Source organism: Mesoplodon densirostris, chromosome 8 (assembly GCF_025265405.1).
Source record: "Mesoplodon densirostris isolate mMesDen1 chromosome 8, mMesDen1 primary haplotype, whole genome shotgun sequence".
Lineage (NCBI taxonomy): Eukaryota > Metazoa > Chordata > Mammalia > Artiodactyla > Ziphiidae > Mesoplodon > Mesoplodon densirostris.
Genome location: NC_082668.1, coordinates 35,257,427 through 35,279,030, shown reverse-complemented (window position 1 = coordinate 35,279,030; position 21,604 = coordinate 35,257,427). Strand labels below are relative to the sequence as shown.

The 21,604-nt window shown below is 37.4% G+C and overlaps 1 protein-coding gene and 3 pseudogenes across 1 annotated transcript in view; all 4 read right to left on the bottom strand.

The window, feature by feature from the left end:
• Window positions 1-21,604, bottom strand: part of C2CD6 (C2 calcium dependent domain containing 6) — a 149,131-nt gene that overhangs the window by 31,372 nt on the left and 96,155 nt on the right. Inside the window, 2 exon segments of the mRNA XM_060105939.1 lie at window positions 16,310-16,368; window positions 20,058-20,115. Coding sequence (XP_059961922.1) covers window positions 16,310-16,368; window positions 20,058-20,115 — 117 coding nt within the window.
• On the bottom strand, window positions 3,083-3,845 carry LOC132495387 (cytochrome c oxidase subunit 3-like; annotated as a pseudogene).
• On the bottom strand, window positions 3,856-4,498 carry LOC132494841 (ATP synthase subunit a-like; annotated as a pseudogene).
• LOC132495483 (cytochrome c oxidase subunit 2-like) lies at window positions 4,965-5,631 on the bottom strand (annotated as a pseudogene).

The window sequence follows — 21,604 nt, the reverse complement described above, 5'->3', positions numbered from 1 at the left end:
CGGGGCAGCTACTTGCATCATCTCTTGCTTCCAAGTGTGGGTGTAAGGTCATTTCTCCACTAGGCCCTTTGACAACAAGGAATAAAAAGGGAGAGGCAAAGTGCCATGTAGCCTGCCTCTCACCACCTAGTTTTTCCTCATTGATGCTAGGTGGGGTGGAGGCTCAGTTCCCCACTGGATCCTCCTGACAGTGAAGAGGATGAAGTCTAATGTTGATTAGGACCACACTGCACAGCCTCATTAAATCTTATTGCAACTAAGTGCAGATAGGGGCATAGCTGGCTACTTGACCCTGATGGGAGAATCACAGCATTGCCTCTTTCACCAGGCCAGGGATGAAAGATCAGCTCACAGCTTAGCCCCACAACAGTATCGTAGCAGGAAAATTGGAGCATTACCTTGTTCTCCTGGGTAGAGATAGAAGATTGGCTGCCTGTTCAGTCCTATCACATGGGGAAATCAGAGTGCACCACCTTTTTCCCAGGGGTGGGAATGGGGGTTTGAGATAGAAGATCAACTTTCTGCTTGTACTGATACCATGTTGGTATATATGAAGGCTGTCCTTTTGTTAGTTGCCATGCCTCTCCCTAATGCTATGATAAATCTTTTTCCTTTATCCCCCATTTATCTTTTGTTTTCTTCTTCTGCATATATTTTAAAGTGGTGAAATTTTGTATATCAATTACATAAATAGTGTGTGTGTGTGTGTACATATCTGTGTGTGTTTCTAACAAAGAAATATACCTATAATTTGCAGGGTTTTAGCTGAGTTCAATAACCCTCCCCCTATATAGGTCTTGACTGCCCTCAGTCTAGATCCTTGAGGGGTTATAACATGCAGTTCCCTACGTCCACAGGTGGCCTTTGGCCTTGGCTGCAGGTGATCTTATAGGGAGTGAGGAATGTAGTATCCCTGGGAGTAGGAATATATATTTAGAGTATACTTGTGAGCATCTGCCTAACACTACCAACACCTTTAGGGGAAAGTCATAGAGCACTTGGTAGACAGAAACTATTAGTGGTAATGGAATAAGCCAAAAAACCACATGGTTTAAACATAAACAAAATACAACACCTATCAGTTGACTATTTTGTACCACCGTGTTAGGTGTCAGAAGATAGAACGATGAGTGGGACAAATACCTTGCCCCAATCGAGTAAAGACAGTGGTCACATGATCAGTTGTAAAGGATATTGCTGTGGTGGTAATGTGACAAATCACCTAAGGTGCCATAGTTAATATGGAGTCAAGACCAATCTTAAGCCAGCTGACAGATCATCTTAATCTGTCAGTTCTCTTTGCTTATGCGTACTGTACTTTGTAAACTTATCTCCTTTATACCAATTATGTTACTGTAATATAATGGTTTACTCCAAGTAAGTCTTTTCCTCCACCTGGCTATAAGGTCTTTGAAGTCAACAGCTACATTCTTTTCATTTTTGTATCCACAGTACCTGGCACATAGTAGGTACTCATTAAAAAAGTATTTGTCAATTGTCTAGGTTCCAGACATTGTTCTAGATACTGGGAATACAAGACACACAAACTCTTAGCTCTCAAGATGCTTACATTATGGTAAAGAAGATGAACAACTATGATTAAAGACCTTAGTACTCTGTCATTTAGGGGATGGCTTGTACTTTACTTAGGAGTCTCTAAGTGAGTCCGTTGGAGACCCTTAGGGCTGCATATTTTTGATAAATTTGTCTTTGTCAAAATAGTTTGAGTTGGAATAGACATAAAATCTTCATTTCTCTAGCTCATTGGTCTTTTCACAATATGAGTTGCTTGAATGGTCCTGGGAATGTCATGCTATTAGGGTTCAGTTCAATTCAACCAACACAATATAAGTTGGCAAAGTACTGGTAAATATTTTACATATATTACTGGGTTGGCCAAAAAGTTCGTTCGGATTTTTCCATACGATGTTACGGAAAAACCTGAATGAACTTTTTGGCCAACCGAATATCTCACTGAATCACACTTTTTGGTTAAAAAGGCCTTTCACTACCCATATCTACCCTCCCTCTCCTGCCCCAGGTCCCTGTTAGGTACATTCTTCACAGGATGCTTCCAAGGTACCCTGTGCACTCATCTAGTATTATAGATGTATTGTAATTCCCCACTTTCTGTCAGCTACATTCACTAATACATTTTTAGTTACTCAAGGTCAGGAGGGCAGGAGAAGGTGGTTGATCATACGCATTCTAGGTCCAAATTCCAACTCCCTTATCTAATCTTACTGAGCCTCAGTTTCCTCATCTTCAAAATGTATAAAATAACAATGCCTACTTTGTTATAAGGATTAAGTAAAATGATGCACATAAAAAGCTTATCAATATGGTACCCATCTATAGTATATCATTGTTAATGATTTATAGCACGGTGCCTGCTATATAGTAGGTATAATATATGTTAGCTAGGGTGAAGTGTGTATTTAAACTTATTAGTGTTACTATAATAAATAGTGATAATATTCCTTCTAGGAATAGTAGTGAGGAGTGAGGATATTACATGAGATCGATATATTAATAATTCCATAAGAGATACTGTAAGTGCTATAATTATATTTATATATACTAAAGGCACTTGATAATTATGAACTTGATCACAATCTAATGAGTCGAAATTATTCATTTTAGCTTAAACTAATTATCATATTCAGTCCATTCTAGTCCTTTTTGGGTTCATTTATAAGCCAGGCTTGTTGTTAGTAGTAGGATTAGGAATAGTGCTATAACAAGTATTGTTTTTAGATTATTTGCTTGGGATGCTCAGGATAAAGGTAAAAAGGAGGTCAATCTCTAAGTCAAAGAGAAGAAATGTTATAGCTACTAAGAAAAAACTTATGGAAAAGGGTAAGCATGCTTATCCTATGGGATCAAATCTCCCACTCACAGGGACTTGTTTTTTCTGTATAAATATTTAGTTGAGGGAGTCAGAATGCAGTAAATACAAGTAGTGAGGCTAGTGCTATACTTGTAATTAGTATCATTTATAAGATTTATTATTCTTTTTCAGATTATACCAAATTGATGAGAAGTCAATGTAGTATTTAATACTAAAAGGATAAGATCCTCATCAATAAACAGACACATAAAGGAACAGTCATACTACATCTACAAAATGTCAATATCAGGCAGTGGCTTCAAAGCTGAAGTGATGATTGTAAGTGAAGTGGAATTTTAACTGGCCTAAGAAGCAGACGACTAGGAAAGTAGAGCCAATAATTATAGTCAGACCGTGGAATCCTGTAGCTATGAAGAAAGTTTAGCCATATACCCTGTCTGAGCTTGTAAAAAGTGTTTTTTAGTACTCTGAGGCCTGTAGAAGTGTAAAGTATACACCTAAGGTAATTGTAATAAAAAGAGCTTGGAACATATGCTTACGGTTTCCTTCTATAAGGCTGTGGTAGGCTCAGATGGTGGATACTCCAGAAGCTAATCAGACTGAGGCATTAAGGTGTGGCACTTCTAGTGGATTTAGAGGACGGATACCTGTTGGTGGTCAACATCCACCTAATTCAGGTGTAGGAGCAAGACTTGAGTGATAGAAGGCTCAGAAAAAGCCAGTAAAAAAGAAGACTTCTAAAATAAATAATAAATAGGATTATTCCATACTGAAGTCATTTTTGAACAACTGGTGTATGGCGGCCTTGGAAAGTGCTTTCTCGGACAATATCTTGTTATCATTGGTATACTGTTAAGGTATTAGTCAATAGGCCTAATGATAATAATATTATTGAATTAAAGTGAAATCAAATTACTAGGCCTGATGTTATTAGAAGGGCTGAGAGAGCTCCTGTAAGGGGTCAGGGACTGGCATTTACTATGTGATATGGGTATGGTGGGTCATTATGTGTTGTCATGTAAGTAAAGACTTACTAGTAAGGTGAATACGTAAGCTTGAGTTAGGGCAACAGCAAATTTGAGCATAGTAAGTAAAACAAGGTTAATAAATGTAATGAGGGCTGTGGTGGTACTAATATTTAGTAGTGCTAGAGTTGTTCCCCTAATTAAATGAATTAATAGATGTCCTGCTGTAATGTTAGCTGTTAATTATACAGCTAAGGCTATTGGCTGAATAAAGAGGAACTGGTGGTCCTTGTGGTAAAAAATGGGCTAAGGATGCTTTTGTTTTATGGCAGAAACCAGTATTTACAGTTCCTGCTCACAGAGGGACTGCTATACCTAAATTTATTGAGAGTTGTATAGTGGGTGTAAATGAATGTGGTAAGAGTCCTAGTAAATTCGTTGATCCAATAAATAGGATAAGTGATATAAGTATTAGTGTTCAGGTCTGTCCTTTGTGGTTGTGAATAGCTATTATTTATTTCAGTGTAAGTTGGACTAATCATTGTTGAATAGAAATCATGTGGTTGTTGATTAGTTGGTTAGGTGTGGGGAATAAAATACTTGGGAATATAACGATTAATACAACAACAGGAAGTTCTAAAATTGTTGGGTTAATGAAAGAGGCAAATAAATTTTCGTTCATTTTGTTGCTCAAGGGGTGAGTTGTTTTTGTGTTTTAGTATATATATATATATTTTTTTTGCTGTACGCGGGCCTCTCATTGCTGTGGCCTCTCCCGTTGCGGAGCACAGGCTCCGGACACACAGGCTCCGCGGCCATGGCTCGCGGGCCCAGCCGCTCTGCGGCATGTGGGATCTTCCGGGATCGGGGCACGAACCCGTGTCCCCTGCATCGGCAGGCGGACTCTCAACCACTGCGCCACCAGGGAAGCCCTGTTTTAGTATATTTTAATTCTGGGTTTGAAGTATAAATATATTTAAAAATTTTTAGTTGGAATATAATGAATAGAACTAGAATTATTGATAAAATAGTAATAAACCATGTTGATGTGTCTAGTTGTGGCATATCATTAAGGGTAGATTTAACATCCAGTCTTTAAAAGGTTAAAGCTAATTAGCTTCTTAATGAATTTATAATATTGATGCGGATCATTTCTCGAAGTATTTAAGTGGAATGAATTCAAGGATGACATGCATGAAGCTATGATTTGATCCACAAATTTCTGAGCATTGTCCATAATATAGGCCTGGTGGTGTTGATATAAGGGTTGTTTGATTTAAGGTTCCTGGAATGGCATCTGTTTTTAGGCCTAATGAAGGAATAGCTCATGAGTGTAAAACATCTTAGGAAGAAATTAATCTTCGGATTGTTACCTCTATGGGTAGAACTACTTGGTTATCTACTTCTAATAATTGCAGCTCTCCTGGTTTTAGATCTGATGTACAAATCATATATGAGTAGAAATTTAAGTCTTCATAGTCTGTGTATTCGTAACTTCAATATCATTGGTGTCCTATAGTTTTTATAGTCAGAGAGGGATTATTAATTTTGTCTATCATTTAAAGAATTCATGGTGATGGCAAGGGAATCAAAATTAGGATGATGGCTGGTAAGATTGTTCAAATTGTTTCCACTTCTTGTGCATCTATTGTGCTTGTATGTCTTAGCTTAGTTGTTAATATGAGTGAAATAATAAATAGGACTAAGGAGCTAATTAAAAATATGATTATTAATGTGTGATCATGGAAGTGTAGAAGTTCTTCTATAATAGGTGATGTTGCATTTTGAAAGCCTAAGTTGAAAAGGATGTGCCATAGAGATATATAGGGTTTTCACCTATAACTTAACTTTGACAAAGTTATGTAAATTTTACTAATATCTCACTTATCGAGAAAGACATAATGGTATTGGCTTGAAACCAGTAAAAGAGGGTTTGATTCCTTTCTTATTTAATTACTTTAACATAAGTGGGTTCTTCAAATGTGTGATATGGTGGAGGACATCCATGTAATCTAGGTTTGTAGTGGTTAGCTCTACTATTGAGACCTCTCGTTTTGATGCAAATGCTTCTCGGTTATAAAAATTATTAATTATAAAGATTATAAAAATTATTAGTATCACTGCTGTTAGTGAAATGAATGAGCCTATTAATGAAATACTATTTCATGTTGTGTATGCATCAGAGTAGTAGGAATATCATCATGGTATTTCAGATAGACCAAGGAAGTGTTGTGGGAAGTTATATTTACGCCTACAAATATAATTACAAAATGAATTTTTGCTCATGCTTAGTTAAGTGTGTAGCCTGTGAATAGTGGGAATCAATGTATGAAGCCTCATGTAATGGCGAATACTGCTCCTATTGATAGTACATAATGGAAATGTGCAACCACACAATACACATCGTGAAGAATGATTTCTAGGGACGAGTTGGCTAAAATGATTCCTGCTGAACCACCTGCTATAAAAAGGAAAGTAAAGCCTAGGGCTCATAATATAGCAGGGGATCATTTGATATTAACCCCGTGAAGAGTTGCCAGTCAGCTAAATACTTTTACTCCTGTACAAATAGCGATAATTATAGTAGCTGATGTAAAATATTCTCGTGTATCAACATCTATGTGTAAACATATAATGGGCTCATATGATAAACCGTAAAAAGCCGATAGATGTCATAGCTCATGCTATGCCCATATACCCATATACTATGCCTCAAAGGCTCTTTTTTTTCCTGAATAATAAGTTACAATATGTGAGATTATTCCAAATCCAGGTAAGATAAGAATATAAACTTCAGGGTGACCAAAAAATCAGAACAGGTGTTGATAAAAGAATCAGGTCTCCTCCTCCTGCAGGGTCTAAAAAGGTTGTATTTAGATTCTGGTCTGTTAATAGTATGGTAATTTCAGCTGCTAGTAATGATAATAATAGTAATACAGCTGTAATTAGGACAGATCACACAAATAATGGTGTTTGGTATTGAGATATAGTGGGTGGTTTTATGTTAATAATTGTGGTAATAAAATTAATAGCACCTAGGGCCTCCCTGGTGGCGCAAGTGGTTGAGAGTCCGCCTGCCGATGCAGGGGATACGGGTTCGTGCCCCGGTCTGGGAGGATCCCATATGCCGCGGAGCGGCTGGGCCCGTGAGCCATGGCCGCTGAGCCTGCGCGTCCGGAGCCTGCGCGTCCGGAGCCTGTGCTCCGCAACGGGGGAGGCCACAACAGTGAGAGGCCCGCATACCGCAAAAAAAAAAAAAAAAAAAAAAAAAAAAAAAAAAAAAATTAATAGCACCTAGAATTGAAAAAAACACCTGCTAAATATAAGAAAAAAATGGTAAGATCAACTGAAACTCCTCATGAACTAAGTTTCTGGCTAGAGGTGAGTATACAGTTCAGCCTGTATCTGCACCAGCTTCTACCACTGATGATGCGAGTAAGAGTAAGAAAGAGGGTGGAAGTAATCAGAAGCTCCTGTTGTTCGCACGAGGGAAGGCTATATCGGTGCTCCAATTATCAGTAGAACTAACCAGTTTCTGAAGCCTCCAATTATAATAGGATAACTATGAAGAAAATTATTACGAATGTGTGGGCTGTTACAATTACACTGTAAATTTGATAAACTAACCAGTTTCTGAAGCCTCCAATTATAATAGGTATAACTATGAAGAAAATTATTACAAATGTGTGGGCTGTTACAATTACACTGTAAATTTGATAATCCCCAAGTAATGCTCCAGGTTGACGTAATTCAGCACAAATTAGTAGGCTTAAGGAAGTACCCACTATCCCAGCCCAAGCACCAAATAATAAGTACAAGGTGCTGTTATCTTTATGATTGGTTGAGAATCATCAGCGGTTTATGAACATAGGTAAAATGGCTGAGTAAGCATTAGACTGTATATCTAAAGACAGAAGTTGAGTCCTCTTTTTGCCAAGTCCTGTGGTAAATTAAACATACTGAACTGCAAATTCAAAGAAGCAGCTTCAATTCTGCTGGGGCTTCTCCCGCCTTTTTTTTTTTCCTGACGGCGGGAGAAGTAGATTGAAGCCAGCTGACTAGGGTATTTAGCTGTTAACTAAAATTTCGTGGGAATGAAATCCCACCAATCACGTGAGGATTTAGCTTAACTAAAGTGTTTGATTTGCATTCAATTGATGTAGGATAGAGTCTTGCAATCCTTATTATACAGGAATTAAGTAAACTATACCTGCTTAGGGCTTTGAAGGCTCTTGATCTATATTAACCTAAATTCCTATTCCAGTACTGAAAGGATTGGTGTAAGGGGTAAAAGTAATGTAGATATTACAGTTATTATTGGTAGAAAAGTTGTTTGTTTTATATATTCAAATGATCATTTTATTTTTATGTTATTGACTGATGGTAATATGGTTAGTGATGTAGAATACGTAAGTTGTATGGAGAAATATAGGTTAGGCAGTGCTGTGATAGCTATTAGTGTGGGTAAAATAATGTTCTTTTTTGTTGTTGTTATTTCTTGAATAATTACTCAATCCTGATAGTGGTGGGATGCCTCCTATTGATAATAGAATGGTGAGGATAAGAGTTGTAATGATGGATATTTTGTTTCATGTGTGATAACGATAATGTAGTGGTGGCTGAGCTGTGAATGAGTAATGTGAATATAGTGAGTGTTATTTTTTAAAATTAATTAATTAATTTTTGGCTGCATTGGGTCTTTGTTGCTGCACGCGAGCTTTTTCTAGTTGCAGCAAGTGGGGGCCACTCTGTTGAGGTGCACGGGCTTCTCACTGCGGTGGCTTCTCTTGTTGCGGAGCACGGGCTCTAGCCACGCGGGCTTCAGTAGTTGTGGCTCGCGGGCTCTAGAGCACAGGTTCAGTAGTTGTGGCACATGGGCTTAGTTGCTCCCCAGCATGTGGGATCTTCCTGGACCAGGGCTCGAACCCATGTTGCCTGCATTGGCAGGCGGATTCTTAACCACTGTGCCACTAGGGAAGTCCAGTGAGTGTTATTATAATGTAAATTAGTAGGTTTAGGATTGTTAGAGTTGGATTATATAATATGATAGCTGTTATTCATCCTATGTGAGCGATTGATGAGTAAGCTATGACATTTCGTAGTTGCATTTGATTTAGTCTGCCTCATCCTCCAATTATGACTGCTAGTGTGGATACGATTAGTAGTAAGTTTAGGTTAATGGATGGTGAAATTTGGTATAATACAGATAGTGGTGCATGTTTTTGTCATGTTAATAGAATTAAGCCTGCTGTTAGTGAAATGCCTGTGTGACTTCAGGTACTCAAAAGTGGAATGGGGATAGTCCTAATTTTATGACTAGAGCTATTGTAATGATTATTGATGCTGTTGGATTAAAGATTTTTGTAATGGTTCATTGACCACAATACAGTATGTTAATGACGACAGCTATTATAAGTAATATTGCTGCGGTGGCCTATGTTAAGAAATATTTAGTAGATGCTTCTATGGCTCATGGGTTAAAGTTTTTTTAGTAGAGTAGGGATGATAGCTAATATATTTCAAACCCTATTCAAATAAGTAATCAGTGTGAACTAGTTATTTCATTATGGTCCCTGAAATAATGGTTATTAAGATAATGATAAGGATAATGGGATTTTCATTTTCAGGGTATGGGCTCAATGGCTTATTTAGCTGACCTTACTATAGAATAAGTGTAATGTGGTAGCACGAAGAATTCTGAATTCTTAAGGGGTAGGTTCAATTCCTATAATTCTAGAAATAAGAGGATTTAAACCTCTATTATTTACTCTATCAAAGTAACTTTTTTTATCAGACATATTTCTTATGTTTGTGAAGGGATGCTTGATGTTATGATAGGTAGTGAAACGTGTCATATACACAGGACTAGTGTTAGTGATAGAAAATTTTTCAAAGTAGTTGTGTGAGTTGATCATATCAGAATCACGGGTAGGATGCTTGAATGCATAAGGAGATTGTTAGTAGTAGTGTTTTGATAATAAAACTGGTTGTGTATAGTTCTGGTGTATGGGGATCGTGGAATGCTCCTAGAAACAAGATTGTTGTGAAAATGTTTATTATGATGATGTTGGCATATTCTGCTAGGAAAAATATAGCAAATGGGCCTGCTGCATATTCTACATTAAAGCCAGATACAAGTTCTAATTCTCCTTCTGTTAGATCGAAAGGGGTTCGATTAGTTTCTGCTAGGGTAGAAATAAATCATATTATGGCTAGAGGTCATGATGTAAAAATTATTCATAGATGTTCTTGTGTTGTGATGAGAGTTGGGAGGGTAAAGGATCCATTTATTAAAAGGACTGATAAGGGCTTCCCTGGTGGCGCAGTGGTTGGGAGTCCGCCTGCCAATGCAGGGGACGCGGGTTCGTGCCCCAGTCTGGGAAGATCCCACGTGCCGCGGAGCGGCTGGGCCCGTGGGCCATGGCCGCTGAGCCTGCGCGTCCGGAGCCTGTGCTCCGTAATGGGAGAGGCCACAGCAGTGAGAGACCCACGTACCACCAAAAAAAAAAAAAAAAAAAAAGGACTGATAAAAGGATAATTGCTAGTGTTACTTCATATGAAATTGTGTCACTGCTCATAGGGCTCCAATTAGAGCATATTTTGAATTAGAAGCTTATCCAGATCATAGAATGGAATAGATGGTTAGGGTTGACATAGCTAATATGAATTATACTCCTAGATTTATGTCAATGAGAGGGTAAGGTATAGGTAGCGGGATTTATGTTTAAGGCCAAGGTTAGAGCTAGGATTGGTGCAAGAATAAATATGGAGATGGAAGATGTAGCTGGTTGTAGTGGTTCTTTTTTTTTTTTTTCTTTTGCTGTACGCGGGCCTCTCACTGCTGTGGCCTCTCCCGTTGCGGAGCACAGGCTCCGGACACACAGGCCCCGCGGTCATGGCTCGCGGGCCCAGCCGCTCCGCGGCATGTGGGATCCTCCGGGATCGGGGCACGAACCCGTGTCCCCTGCATCGGCAGGCGGACTCTCAACCACTGCGCCACCAGGGAGGCCCTGTAGTGGTTCTTTAATGAATAGTTTGACTGCATTGGCGACAGGTTGTAATAGGCCATATGGTCCAAAGATGTTTGGTCCTTTTCAAAGTTGCATGTAACCTAATACTTTTCATTCAATTAATGTGAGAAATGCCACAGCTAGAAGAATTGGGACGATGAGTATCCAGATGTTAATTATAAACATTTTGTTAGGGAGAAGAGTTGAACCTCTGTTTATAAAGGTTTAAGTTTTATGCAATTACCAGGCTCTGCCACCCTAACAAACCCTGTTCTTGGGTAGTACATTTATAAAATAAATTAAGATCATATCATTAACTGATTTAAAGGCACTTTTGTAAAGTAGACCTTATTTCTCTTGTCCTTTCATACTGGGAGAAATACATAATAGATAGAAACCAACCTGGATTACTCTGGTCTGAACTCAGATCACATAGAACTTTAATTGTTGAAAAAACAAAACTTTAATAGCGGTTACACCATTGGGATGTCCTGATCCAACATCAGGGTCGTAAACTCTTGTCGATATGAACTCTAGAATAGGATTGCACTGTTATCCCTAGGGTAACTTGTTCCATTGATCAATTTTTGGATAAATTAGTGATAAGATATTTTGACTAGTTGGTCTAGATTTTAATCACTTGGAGGCTTTTTTGTCCTCTGAGGTCACACCAACCAAAATTGTTAACCCATAATGAAACTTGTTATCCCTTGGTGGTTTAGTTTGGTTTTTTGGGGGTGTTAACAAATGAAAGCTCCATAGGGTCTTCTCATCTTATTTTATTATTCCTGCCTCTTCAAGGGAAGGTTAACTTCACCGATTAAAAGAGACAGTGAAATCCTCCTGTGGCCATTCATACACGTCCTTATTTAGAGAACAATTGATTATGCTACCTTTGCATGGTCAGGATACTGTGGCCATTTAACAGATGTCACTAGGCAGGCTGTGCCTCTACTATTAGTTATGCTAGAGGTGATGTTTTTGGTAAACAGGCAGGGTCTGTGCTTGCCAAGTTCCTTTTACTTTTTAAAATCTTCCCTTAAGTGCATGCCTGCATTGGGTTAACAGTATATTATAATAAGTAATTTAATGTTGATTTAGATTTATTTACTGTTAATTTTCAGTACAGTATCAGTTACTGATGTAAGCTTATGCAGGGAGAAATATTTCTTGTTACTCATATTAACGTCATTGCTTCTATTGGTTAATAATTAGTCCAGTATTAAACTAGGAGTTGATTTACTTATAGTTGTTATTAAGGTAAATATATTGTTGAGCTTGAACGTTTCCTTAATTGGTGGCTGCTTTTAGGCGAACTATGGTGTTGTTTTTACTCTCTAGATAAGGTTGTACCCTACTTCTAAAAAGCTGTACCTTTTTAGATTAGCATTTAAAAATACATTACAATTTATAATTTTTTAGGTAATTTTTAAAGTTGAACTAAGATTCTTTTTCTGGACAACCAGCTATCACCAGACTCATTAGGCTTGTCACCTCTACTTATAAATCTTCTCATTATTTTGCCACATAGATGAGTTTGTTCTAATAAACTGTTCATAAACAGCTTGTCTGGTTTCAGGGTATTTAAGTTATTTTTGTTAAATGTTTACTAGTTAAATCATTATGCAAATGGTAAAAGGGGTAAGCTTTGCTTTTTACTACTTCTAATGCTTCTTCCATCATTCCTTTACGGTACTTTCTCTATAGCGCCAAAAGATTTTAAAATTTCTATTTCCTATACTTTAACTATTAGGTTAATGGTTTATTTGATTTGCTTGTGGTAATTAAAATTGTGGGAGGTTTGGGTTACAGTTAGTTCAAAGTATTCATAAATTATGAAATCTCCTGGGTGGTAAACTAGGTGCTTTATTTAAACTATGCTTTGATTTGTCCAAGCACACTTTCTAGTATGCTTACCTTGTTATGAATTGTCTCCTCTCATATGATTAGTATTTGTTAATAGATTATAGAGGATTATTTTAATACTTGAGAAGGGTGATGGGCGGTGTGTGTGTGCTTCATAGCCTTATTCAGTTAAGCACTCTATTCTTAATTTACTACTAAATCTTTTTTTTTTTAATTAATTAATTATTTATTTATTTTGCCTGTGCCAGATCTTAGTTGCGGCATGCGGGATCTTTAGTTGTGGCATGAGGGATCTTTTAGTTGCAGCATGCGGGCTCTTAGGTGCGGCACGCAGACTTCTTAGTTGCGGCATGCGTGTGCGATCTAGTTCCCCAACCAAGGATCGAACCCAGGACCCCTGCATTGGGAGCACGGAGTCTTACCCACTGGACCACCAGGGAAGTCCCCTCCTTTGGTTTTTAGTTTCATAAAAACTTTTGTGTAATAAGAAATATATTCTTGGGACTTCCCTGGTGGCCCAGTGGTTAAGACTCTATGCTGCCAATGCAGGGGCTGCCGGTTCGATCCCTGGTCAGAGAACTAAGATCCCACATGCTGTGCAGCATGGCTAAAAGATTAAAAAAAAATTTTTTTGAAAAAGAAGAAATATATTCTTGAAATAGAAAATGTAGCCCATTTCTACTCACTCCATAAGTTACACCTTGACCTAACGTTTTTATGTATAATTATTATGCTTACTGTTGTTTCTTTTTAGGGTTTGCTGAAGATGGTGGTATATAGATGAATTAGCAAGGGTTGGTGAGGTTTATTGATTATAGAACAGGCTCCTCTAGAGGGATATGAAACACTGCCAACTTCTTTGAGTTTTAAGCTGCTGCTAGTAGTACTCTGGTGAATAATTTTGTCATTGTAATTATTTGAGTTTAGGGCTAAGCATAGTGGGGTATCTAATCCCAGTTTGAGTCTTAGCTGTCATGTAATCAGGAAGTCACTGGTAGTTTATTTTTATTTTAGCTATGGCTTTTTATGGCTTAGTTAGAATTTAACTGTTTGAAAACTTATTCTGTCACATGCTTTATGCAGGTTTTCTATTAATTTAGGTTTATCAAATGACTGTGGTGGCTGGCACGAAATTTTCCAACCTTGGATAATATAACTTAGTCAAAGTTGCATTTATGGCTTAATTTTTTTTTTTTTTTTTTGCAGTACGCGGGCCTCTCTCTGCTGTGGCTTCTCCCGTTGCGGAGCATAGGCTCCGGACGTGCAGGCTCAGCGGCCATGGCCCACGGGCCCAGCCGCTCCGCGGCATGTGGGATCTTCCCGGACCGGGGCACGAACCCACGTCCCCTGCATCGGCAGGCGGACTCTCAACCACTGCGCCACCAGGGAAGCTGATGGTTTTACGTGGCTTGCTGATTAAGCTTGTGATCTATTGGATATGATATGCATGCTGACTGGAATTTATTTGACTTAATGTACTATGTACTATTAATACTATTATGTTCTATGTAATATCAATAATATAATGTACATGCTTATAAGCATGGTGCAGATAATTAATGCACAATTACACATATCATATATTATGTATATATAATATGTATGTACTTATATACATGGATATATACCATATGCATGAAATACATTAGCTATTTATGGGAGGGGAAAATGTTATTTTAATACTGACATGGTACTTTAAGATTGTGGAAATGACCCATAACAATTATCAGGGAATAGTTTAAGTAGAGTTTCAGCTTTGGGTGCTGATGGTGGAGCTTGAACTTTTTCCTTGAGTCCTAGGGAGATATATTATTCTCCTTTTCTGGTTTACAAGACCAGTGTAATAAATATACTACAAAGACTCTTCATATTAGGAGATTACTTTCAATAATGCTAGCTACTGGTATTAGCACTAGAATTAAAAAGAAGTATAAGATGGATGCTAGTTGTCTGGTAATAATGAAGGGGTGTTCTATGGGTTGTACTCCAATTCATGTTAATGTTAGTAGATCTGCTACTAATACTCAGAATAGGCACTGGCTAAGAGGTCAGAATGTTATACTTCGTTGTTTGGATGTGTGGAATGTTGGAATGAATGCTAGAATTAAAACTGAGAAGATTAGGGCTAGTACACCTCCTAGTTTGTTGGGAATTGATCGTAGGATTGCATATGCGAATAGGAAATATCATTCTAGCTTAATATGGGGTGGTGTGTTGAGAGGATTTGCTGGAATATTGTTGTCTGGATCTCCTAGCAGGTCGGGTGAGAATAATTCTAGCATTAGTAATGCTAGGATTAGTTGTAAAGTGCCTAAAATATCTTTGACTGTATAATATGGATGAAACAGAATTTTATCTATGTCAGATAGATTCCTGTGGGGTTATTAGAGCCTGTTTCGTGAAGAAATAGAAGATGGATGGCTGCTAGGGCTGCGATAATAAATGGAAGAATAAAATGGAATGTGAAAAATTGTGTGAGGGTTGCTTCATCTACTGAAAATCCACCTCAGATTCATTCCAACTAGGTTTGTTCCCATTTAACTTCCAGCTAATAGTGAAGGGACTGGTGCCAGAATTCAAGTCTTCTGACTCAAAATCTTGTACTCTTTCTATAACAGTATGATGCCTGGTAGATTTATGCCACTCTTTTCCTAAATAAAATTTAGGCCAGTAATCAGATGGGATTTTTGTGCTATTTTTAGATGAATGAGCCTGGAAGAAGTAGTTTGAATAGCAAAACATTAAAATTTCCAGGACATTTTAATGGCTTATTGGGATAACTGGATTGAATATTAGAATCAGTAATGTCCTGAACAATTGGGATTTCTGTCTTTAAAGTGACTAAACCCTTTTGTGTGTAGTCCAAGACATTCTTATATCAAATTCTACTCCCTACAAAATAGTATTAGCATGGGGTTCCAATGTCTTGGATTAAGGAGTCAGTCATTAAAAATTATGAGGAAAAGTACTGACAATTCTTTTAGGGCTTAGAATCTTCTCCCCTGTGTGAGCATGGTTCATACCTACTGAGTGCAAAATATGAAGTAGACCAAGTTTTCCTTTCTCTTCTTGCCTTTCATCTCAGTGTTTCTTTCTTGCCCGATCCTCATCCCAAGCCACACAACCCTTGTTCCATTTCTGAAATACTGCTGTTAGCCTAGCATGGCACTTAGACAGCCGAATCTTGAACAACTGAAAATTCTCAAGGTGTAAAAAAAGGAATCCAGTATAGTTAATTTCAAGTATTAATGGAAAATTGGGACGAGGAGAATGGCTTCTTTAAAATTGTTCATGTCACAACAGCTGGGCAAAGATAGTCTGTGCTTTCCTGGTGCTATTGTGAGTTGCCCATTAAACAATAGCGATTTGGGGAGAGGCAGAAGAATTAAATACTATAACCTGCTGAAGTTAATGTTATATTTATATTGCTTTATAATAATTTAAAAATTTATAATAAACTATAATAAATAATATAAATAAAATTTAATTATAATAAATTCACAAATTCACAATAATAAAGTATATGCTTTCTTGGTGACAGAATATTCAGTAAAAATTAATTCAAAACAATGTAAAATGTTAACAATGGTTTTTAAAGGATATATCAATCTACTTACTGATTTTCCTTTTCTATTTGTATTTTTCTGTCCATAGGCCTTATCTTGCATTAACTCATCTGAAAAAGAATGAAAAAATGATATAATTAAGTTAGCACTTGTGGCATTTGACAAGCATGTTCTTCAGACATGTCTCGAATGACTATGTAGCATAGCAGTTAAGGGCACAGGCTCTGGAGCCAGGCTGCCTAGACGCAAATAGTCTCTGCAACAACTAACCATCTAAATTTGGACAAGTTATCTTGCCTCTCTCTGTCTCAGTTTCATCATCTGTCAAAGGGTAAAGATCCTCTCTCATAAGATTGTGTGATTTAAAGGGCTAAAGCATCTAATACTGTGTCTGGGACATAATAAGCACAAATGAATGGAAGTTTTGTTGTTATTGTTACCATCGTTACTACTCCCTCTATTCTGACCCCTGACACACTGCACCCTTGGGTCTGTCATCTAGTAACTCTGACTACTAATTTGAATAGCATTGTTAAAATACATAAAGTTATTAAAGTTAAATGTCATCATGCACCATACTTTATGTACATCAAAGATTGTCTTGTAGTCAGATTACAGTCAATGTATTGAATACTTCTACTTTTCTGTCTCTTAATGTCAGTTCAAAAAATGAAGTAAAAACTAAAAAAAGTATCGCCATTGCACTCTAGGTGGTTCTGAATGTTTTTGTGGCTGTTAAAGATTAGGCACCTTATCAGAGCTATGCTTGACTGCATGTTTAAAAGATTGCTTTTACTAATCCTTCTTGGAGCCTCATTTTAGCCTATCCTCTAGCAGTCATTTGGGTAATCTTCCATCATTCATTTGCAATACATACCCAACTCTGTAAAGCTGTGTGGACAGACAATCTACATTCTAGATACATTTCATGAATAATTCTATATTTCCTTAATTCAATTCATGACCCTAGAGAGGATTCTTAAGTAATAAACTTAAAGAATTTATAAAAGTATGGAGTGGAACGACCATATTCTTCAATGAATTGTGGTGCTAGGCTAAAAATATGTGCATAGGGCTTCCCTGGTGGCGCAGTGGTTGAGAGTCTGCCTGCCGATGCAGGGGACACAGGTTCGTGCTCCAGTCCGCGAAGATCCCACATGCCGCGGAGCGGTTGGGCCCATGAGCCATGGCCACTAAGCCTGCAAGTCCAGAGCCTGTGCTCCACAACAGGAGAGGCCCGCATACCGCAAAAAAATATATATATATATATATGTGCATATATATCAGGAGTCAGAGGGTATCTATGAAAGTAGCTCCAAAGGAACTGGGCTAGGCATATGCCTCTAATTTGCTTAAAGGTAATGATAATTCAAGGAATTTAGTAAGAGTGCTGAACCTTACTAAATAAACTTTAATATACTGCATTTTATCTTATATAATGTATCTACAGAAGAATTAGGTTAATTATATAAGACTGGTCTACATAAATAAACTGAAGAGTGTAATGCAAAGTATAATAAAATCATTTAAAATATATATTTAGGAATCTTGAATCGTTTTTAAAAGGCTCTGTTCAGATATAAATTTAGGAATATAGCCTTTTAGAGAAATAGGAGACCAAATAGTCTTAAAACCATCTTTCTCATTTTAAAAATGAGAAAAAAATCCAGAAAAGTTATGACGTGCCCAAGAGCAAATAGGAGTGAACAATAAGAAAATAAGCCCTGTTTTCCTCCCTAAGCATTTACTTTTTAAAAGGTACACCATAGATGTTCTTTCCAGTTCTGTATTTGATTTGACACTGCTTATAAAAGCTCTTTACTCTTCAGAGGAGATTGGACCACTGGCTTGTTTCACAGACTTCTTTTACAGAATTGTCAAACTACTCAGCCTTTCCATGCCTCAGTTGCCTCATCTATAAAACTAGTATAATAGTGTCAACCTAACAGGGTCGTATTTATGAAGATTAAATAACTTAATATATGTGAAATGTCTACGAAGTTATGAAGATTATAAGGCAATATAAGGAAACTGCAAGGGAGTACTGAAGTATTTATTCTTAGTATCTAGTTCCATTCTTTAATTTTTAAAATGGGAAAATTGAGGCTTTTTGCTTTTTTTTTTTTTTTTTTTTTTTTTGTGGTACGCGGGCCTCTCACTGTTGTGGCCTCTCTCGTTGTGGAGCACAGGCTCCGGACGTGCAGGCTCAGCGGCCATGGCTCACGGGCCCAGCCGCTCCGCGGCATGTGGGATCTTCCCAGACCGGGGAATGAACCCGTGTCCCCTGGATTGGCAGGCGGACTCTCAACCACTGCGCCACCAGGGAAGCCCAAATTGAGGCTTTTATAAGACAAGTGGTTGCCTAAGGTCCAGAGCTAATTAGTGGCAAGGCAGGGGTGAGATCCAGTTTACCCCCTCAACAATATTTTCTATTATTTGATACACTATTTCCCCTTTTCAAGCAATAGTCAGAAATAATAAAATAAGGAGCTTGCTTGCTGTTCTAGCAGATTTACTCCAAAAGTTCTTTTATGATTAGAAGACTCCAAAGGATATTAGAATGAAAGTTTTGGAGGTATCATATTATAGGTACCCTCTTATTACTCATGAATGTTATTCCAAATGGTCACTTTCTCTTCTAAAATGAATAATAATTTAGGTGTACTTTAAATTTTTCCTGACATTTAAAGTATTCCTGGAACTGACATCCTTTGTTCTAAAATAGCTTCCTGTACCCCAATATATATTCTTAGAACCGTTATTATTGTGTAGAACAGATGTATAAATACATATCCATATGTATGCATATGGATAAATACAAACACATATATGGCTAAAACATTAATTTGTAATAATTTTCATTTCACGACATTCAACTATTCAAGATAAGTCAAATTTCCCTTTTGGGGACTTTCTTCTAAGAATACACTTCTCAGTTACAATTTCATCTGATATTTTCCCTGTATGACTTTTTTTTTAATATATTTTTTCATCTTCTATTTCCCCATAAGTTCCTAATTGGAGAACACTCTCTACTACTCAAGGAGGCTTTCATGTTACAAAGAAACATGCCTGCTTGCTCATCTTCCCTGTTAAGTGTTTTATTCTTATTTTCTCTTCATTTTAATTAGATTACTACAGTCTCCTCTGGATGGATATTCAGTTACTACACAGTCATAACTGTCCTAATTGTTGAATATTAAAACATTTCTGTACTAATTTGTAAAAAGTTGCTGCCTCAAGATATCCAACTATCCATCTTAGATTCATTGCCCTGGCTATCTTGATTCCCTTAGGAATCTCTCATTTCCTTCAACCCCAACATGACACAGCAAGGGACTTCCAGAACTCTGATCCAGCAGCACTGTCTGATCTGGTTGTTCCATGCTCATGCTGTACTAGTTGTTATCTTGATTATCTTTTTGTTTACTGATATGTCAAATGTGTCTCCATAACAATATCACAGAACAATTCCTTGAATTAGAAAAACTTCACTAGATAGATCTATAGATAGCCAGAATGTTTGTAAACACAGATAAATGTAATAAATGGTTTAGTAATGTTATAATGCATGTAAAATAAATATTATCTAGGATCTTAAGGCCACCTGTATTTTGCTTTGCTTGATTTCCCACTAATATTGTAATTCCATAGGTTTTTCATGCCAGTAATCACAAACATCACAGTGTAATTTACATTTTGAAGGAAAGTCTTGATAGTAATTGTTTTACATGAGTTTATGTTCTCAATTTCACTGAATATTTGAAAATTACAAGCATATATACGAATAATAACTTACCTACACCATTAGGGATATTTAAATTTTCATTCACTCTGCTACAGGAACAATGTGAACTCTGAAATTAAAATAGACCAGAAAAAGTGAATAGAAAAAAATAATTAAATATCAATATAATTTTTAAACTTAGCATTATTGATAGCTATAAATAATAATAAAATGAGATCCAATGTTACCATTTGAATTTATCTTATATAAGGAAAATAATTCATTTCTACTATAACCAGTACACCTGGAGGTGGTGAGATAACTTGCATGGCTGAAACATTGTATTAGTAGGTTGTTGAGGTAGGAAATGGCAAGCGTCAAAAAAGTACATAATACTACTTTGTATATTATTGATCTCTCCTTACTCCCCTAAGCCCCAGGGAACAAAAATAGTAACTTAAGGGGGTTCCCTGGTGGCACAGTGGTTGAGAGTCTGCCTGCCGATGCAGGGGACACGGGTTCGTGCCCCGGTCCAGGAAGATCCCCCATGCCACGGAGCGGCTGGGCCCGTGAGCCATGGCTGCTGAGCCTGCGTGTCTGGAGCCTGTGCTCTGAAACGGGAGAGGCCACAACAGTGAGAGGCCTGCGTATCGAAAAAAAAAAAGTAACTTAAAATATAAAATAAAAATAACATTAACATCAAAGAAAGCATTTATCAAAGGAGAATGGAGAAGTGATATGATGGAAAATGGTACAGTAGGGTGCTCAAAGAATTGGTCCCTTCACTGAAACAAATATAAATGTCAAAGGCTCACAGATCAACTATTTCAAACTCCATAATCTAATACAAAACTTATAGCAAGCAGGGACTGGTTAATGCAAAAAGGGGCAGCTAATTTTGGTGTTTTAAGAAATCTGTTAGGTCATTAGCTGGCCACTGAGGTAATGGAAGAGAGATTTCAGTGACTGACCACAATGGTGAAGAATTTAGTCTTTGCAAAACAAGAGTTTGGATAGGTCACTAAAGAAACATGTGACCACAGCCTTCAAAAATCAACAACAGGGGCTTCCCTGGTGGTGCAGTGGTTGAGAGTCTACCTGCCGATGCAGGGGACGCGGGTTCGTGCCCCGGTCTGGGAGGATCCCACATGCCGTGGAGCGGCTGGGCCCGTGAGCCATGGCCGCTGAGTCTGCGCGTCCAGAGCCTGTGCTCCACAACGGGAGAGGCCACAGCAGTGAGAGGCCCATGTACTGCAAAAAAAAAAAAAAAAAAAATCAACAACAGTACCCTAGAGATGGAGGAGAGTTTCCAGAGTTACATTATAATATTTAAAATGCCCAATTTCCAACAAAAAATCACAAGACATACAAAGATATAGGAAATATGGCTCATTCATAGGAAAAAACTTGACAGACATGGCCTGTGAGGAAGCCCAGATATTGAACTTAACAGACAAGGATTTTAAAATGACTTTCTTAAATATGCTCTTAGAGCAAAAGGAAACCATGGGCAAACAACTAAAGGAAATCAAGACAACAATATATAAACAAAATATAAATAAAGAGAAATTATAAAAAGGAACCAAATAGAAATTCTGGATCAGAAAGTACAATAACTG